This window comes from Babylonia areolata, chromosome 3 (assembly GCF_041734735.1).
Source record: "Babylonia areolata isolate BAREFJ2019XMU chromosome 3, ASM4173473v1, whole genome shotgun sequence".
Taxonomy (NCBI): Eukaryota; Metazoa; Mollusca; class Gastropoda; order Neogastropoda; family Buccinidae; genus Babylonia; species Babylonia areolata.
Window position 1 is genome coordinate 44,607,752 of NC_134878.1, and position 5,000 is coordinate 44,612,751.

A 5,000-nucleotide genomic window follows, 5' to 3' on the forward strand; every position below is an offset into this window, starting at 1 on the left:
AACGTTCGTAAAGAAATACAAAAAAAAAAAAAAAAGAGGGGGAAAGGAGGAACAAGAGAATATTCGAAAGATTATTTAAAAAAAAAAATGACGACGAGGGAAAGAAAGATGTCAAGATACAGAGAGAGAGAGAGAGAGGGAGAGAGAGAGAGAGAAAGGGAGAGAGAGAGAGAGAGAGAGAGAGAGAGAGAGAGAGAGAGAGAGAGAGAGAGAGAGAGAAGGAAGAAGAGTAGGTAAAAGAATAAGTGTTATTCAGACATACGAACAATACCTGTATATATTTTTAGTGTGTATCGACGTCCGTACGCATATACATGTGCGTGTGCATGTGCGTGTATGTGTGTGAATGTGTGTGTGTGTGTGTGTGTGTGTGTGTGTGTGTGTGTGTGTGTGTGTGTGTGTGCACGCGCCCGCGCTCGTGCATACGCGTGTATGTGTGTGTTGTTAAGCACGTGCTTAATTCTTCATATTTCTTCATATTTCTACGTCTCTGTTTATCCATCTGTATATTTTATGTATCTAAAATTAAAAACAGAAAACAAAAACAGGCTGGTCGTATTCAACAAACATCTCAACCAAGCACGATCCCACTCATACTTCAATCCACCTCCACCATCTGATCACACCATGTGAACAACAAACAATAATTAATCGGACATCCCATCAACCAAGTAGCTAATAGCCAACCAGATAAACTACAAATCAGTTAATCAAGGAAGTAATCAACTTTCACATTACTCATGCAATTAGACAATACGATACGATACGATACGATACAAATCAACGAAGTAGTCAACTTTCACGACATTACTATACTCATGCAATTATACAATACATTACAATACAATACATTACGATACGATACGATACGATACGACACATCTTCATTAATCCGACTGGAAATTATATGTGCATACAACGACTTGTCATCCACACAACACAGTCTCTGAAAGTTCAATCTGACACACACAGCGAACAGAGATTAAGCTAAAAAGTCGAGAATTAAAACAGATTCTTCTTCTTCTTTCAGATAATGGGTTCGTGGATGCAGATGCAACGTGCTTAGCGAAGGCAATAGAGGTAATGTAAACAGTGGTTATTATCAGCTGTGATTTATATTCATCCTTTAGAAAAATAAAATAATTGGGTAGGACCAGACATTCCTTGAAATGTGTCGCATGCCCTGAAGACAATTAGCGTATGAATTATACTGTCCTTTATATATATATATATATATATATATATATATATATATATATATATATATATATATAATGATTCTCAAAGAAACATTCAGTGAGACATCACGATAAAACTGATTATTGTTAGCGTTGTTGTTGTTCTCACTGTTGTTATTCATAATCTTCTCTGATGTTATTATTTATCATCGTCACAACACTCATTTCCTGTCGTAACTCACTCAGTACGGCCAGTCCTCTCTCCTCCTCTACACAGACCCCTCGGATGTCCAGTGGGTGTCTCAATGATCCGACTTTTAGCTTCCGTCGTCAGAATTGTGGTATTCTTTGTCAGCATTCACCTCTTCAGTGGAAGAGCCTTCCGCTTGTAATATTTTGATGGTGGTAATTGGGGAGAAACGCTGTTAACGTCGTCTCTTTCGCCGTTCGTATGGAGAGAGTTAATGCCCCTCGCTGCCACATCTTGATTGATTGACTGATCGGTTTGTTTCAGAATCATCCTCGCTTGTCGGCTCTGAATATCAGTCACAATAATTTCGGCGATCAGTCTGCACACAGTTTTTCACACATGATGGGTAAGTGTGTGTGTGTGTGTGTGTGTGTGTGTGTGTGTGTGTGTGTGTGTGTGTGTGTGTGTGTGTGTGTGTGTGTGTGTGAGTGTGTGTGTGTGTGTGTGTGTGTGTGTGTGTGTGTGTGTGTGAGAGAGAGAGAGAGAGAGAGAGAGACAAGACAAGACAAGACAAGACAAGACAATGGTTTACTTGTTAGGCCTCCGGCCCATAACAAAGGAGTGGGCCACTAACAAAAATATTACATAATGAATCAAATAGTGTGAATAATATATCAATGCGCATGTAACTTGCAAGCTCTCAGAGAGAGAGAGAGAGAGAGAGAGAGAGAGAGAGAGAGATGTTTAATGTCATTAGCTGTAAAACTCTAGTGACATAGCATGTACAAATCAGAACAAAAATGGTGCAAAACAGATAAAATGGAACAGAAAGAAAAACAGAATCAAAGCCAACTGAACTACTAAGGTATAAGCGGCACTTTGGTACTTTGTCATTAGCTTAAAAAGTCCATGTGGCAGGGGGGTACTGTGCCTTTTTCTCCCCAGTCGTTCGACTCCAAGGTTTGGAAAGTACACAGGAAACAAAGTGGTTATAATCCATATGATAATTATTTAAGCATGTTACATCGACATACATCATATCAATACGAACACACAACAAAGTACATATAAAACATATAATAATTATCTGAGCCTGTAACATTGAGAGAGAGAGAGAGAGAGAGAGGTGGTTGCTAGAGGCTGTGCGTCATGTGTATTTGCGCATGCGTGTGTGCAAGCGTGTGCATAATATGTTTATTCATTAAAAAAAAAAATTGTCGTACAGTTTGTGGGAAAATCACCATTGTTACCAAAATATCACAACGTGTTTCCATTTTCATTTTATCAGTTCACACTCTTCATCTTCCTCTTTTTAATTAATGTTGTGTTTGTTTTCTGATTTATTATTTTATCGATTTATGTATTGCATTATTATCTAGGAGAATTAGGGTATTCATAACTCTTGGCAAAAGTCTCACTATGCCATTTAGAAAAACTATATCATGCTCATCCTTTCTCCTCTTGTAATGATGATGGTGATGATAGGTAGGATTTTGTTGTTGTTGTTGTTTTTTAACTCACTCAGTACGGCCAGTCCTCTCTGCTCCTCTACACAGATCCCTCGGATGTCCAGTGGGTGTCTGAATGACCCAACCTTTAGCTTCCGTCGTAAGAATTGTGGTATTCTTTGTCAACATTCACCTCTTCAGTATAAGAGCCTTCCTCTTGCAATATTTTGATGATGGTAATTGGGGTGAAACGCTGTTAACGTCGTCTCTTTCGCTGTTCGTATGGAGAGAGTTAAATGTGCCTCCTTCCTTTTTTATTTGTTATTTTCCTTTTTTTTTTTTGTTTTTTGTTTTTTGTCTTTGCTTCACTTTTCTAGTCTCCCCCCCCCCCCCCCACGCCCCCACTCACCTTCAGTGTTCAATTGTTTCAGCTGAGAACGGATGTCTGCAAGAAGTGGATTTGAGCTGGAATCATTTCCGTGGACGAGGTGCTCAAATGCTGGGGAAAGGGCTAGCGGTGAGTAACAACTGCGTGGTGTATTCAACATGCGACGAGATGAGAGAGACCGGGAAAAAGCAAGAACAGAATATTTTTGCTGTTTTTTAAAATTTTTTTAAAACTCGTTTCCTTTAACGAAACAAGGGGTATGTAATGAAATTATTGGAAAGAAAGAATGTAGAACCTCTTGGAGAAATGAACCAACTTTCGCAGCAGTTATGTGCAGGAGGGGACGTACAGCCGGAAAGATACCACAGTGAGAAGGGATGTAAAGAAAATGATTGAGAACACAACTGAATAAAATATTAAACAACAACAACAACAAAACTTGAAGGTTATACGTTACATGCACGTTCGAACATACACAGACACACACACATACATGTTTACCCCGCCCGCCTCCCCACCTTCCCCCGTCCTCACACACACACACACACACACAAACGTATACACACACACGCAAACACATACACACATACGCACGCACGCACGCACGCACACACACACACACGTAAATACATAAATACACACATTAAATCAATCACACAAAGACGCACACAAACATACACACACACGCGCGCGCTTTACACACACACACACACACACACACACACACACACACACACACATGTATAGTCACACACACACACACACACACACACACACACACACACACACACACACACACACACACACACACACACACACACGTACTCAAACCGTCCCTACACCACACCACCACCCACACCACCACACCCCACCACCCACACATACACACACACATTCCCCTCCTTAAACCCTCCCAAAAACCACCAATACTTACACTCAACGCGCAACATCCTTTTTTTTTTGTCAAAACCACGCTGTATTTATTCCCCAGGAGAACATCTCGGTGAAGGTGCTGAACCTGAGCTGGAACGGGGTAGAGGACGAGGGCGCCATGGCCCTGGGTAAGTCGCTGACTCAGAACGGGGTGCTGCAGGAGCTGGACATCAGCTGTAACCGGGTGTCCCCCCAAGGCTTCCTGGACCTCCTCAAGGCGCTCGGCAGGAACGACACTTTAGAGACGCTGAGGGTAAGGGGAGGGAATTGTTGCTGCATTTTTTTTTGGGTTTCCTTGTAGGAAGGATACTTTGGACACGCTCAGAATGGTTGATGTGTTTTTATTTCCTTGCAGGAACACCATAGAGACGCTCTGGACGAGGGGAGTGAATGGTGGTCTGATTTTCTTTCCTTGTTCTTTAAACAATCTTTTTTTTTATATACCTTTTTGTTCAATTTTTACATTATAACACATACGCATTGAGATATTAATATCATAGGAAAATGAGAAGGAAAATACAATAGAATAGCATATGGATACTATTTCAATTCATAAAGAAAGACAAAACAAAAAAATAAGACAAAAGAGAAAAACATAAAAGAGACGAAAGACAAAAAATACAATAAGATTAATGCTGGCAAGAGTACATCAGTCAAACACACACACACATACACACACACACACGCACACACACACACACACACACACGCAGGTACGCACAAACACACACACGCACGCGCGCGCGCTCGCACACACCCACACACACTTGTTTTTTGTTTGTTTGTTTTTTTGTTGTTGTTTTTCGTCTAATACCATAAGTGGAAAGACGTTAAACTGAAGACGAACAAAAACACATGCACAC

The 5,000-nt window shown here is 40.6% G+C and overlaps 1 protein-coding gene across 1 annotated transcript in view; it reads left to right on the top strand.

Annotated features, from left to right (window-relative positions):
• LOC143280576 (uncharacterized) overlaps positions 1-5,000 on the top strand; it is a 32,318-nt gene that overhangs the window by 14,931 nt on the left and 12,387 nt on the right. Inside the window, exons 6-9 of the mRNA XM_076585277.1 lie at positions 1,031-1,080; positions 1,693-1,774; positions 3,248-3,333; positions 4,196-4,390. Coding sequence (XP_076441392.1) covers positions 1,031-1,080; positions 1,693-1,774; positions 3,248-3,333; positions 4,196-4,390 — 413 coding nt within the window. The remainder of the gene's footprint in view (positions 1-1,030; positions 1,081-1,692; positions 1,775-3,247; positions 3,334-4,195; positions 4,391-5,000) is intronic.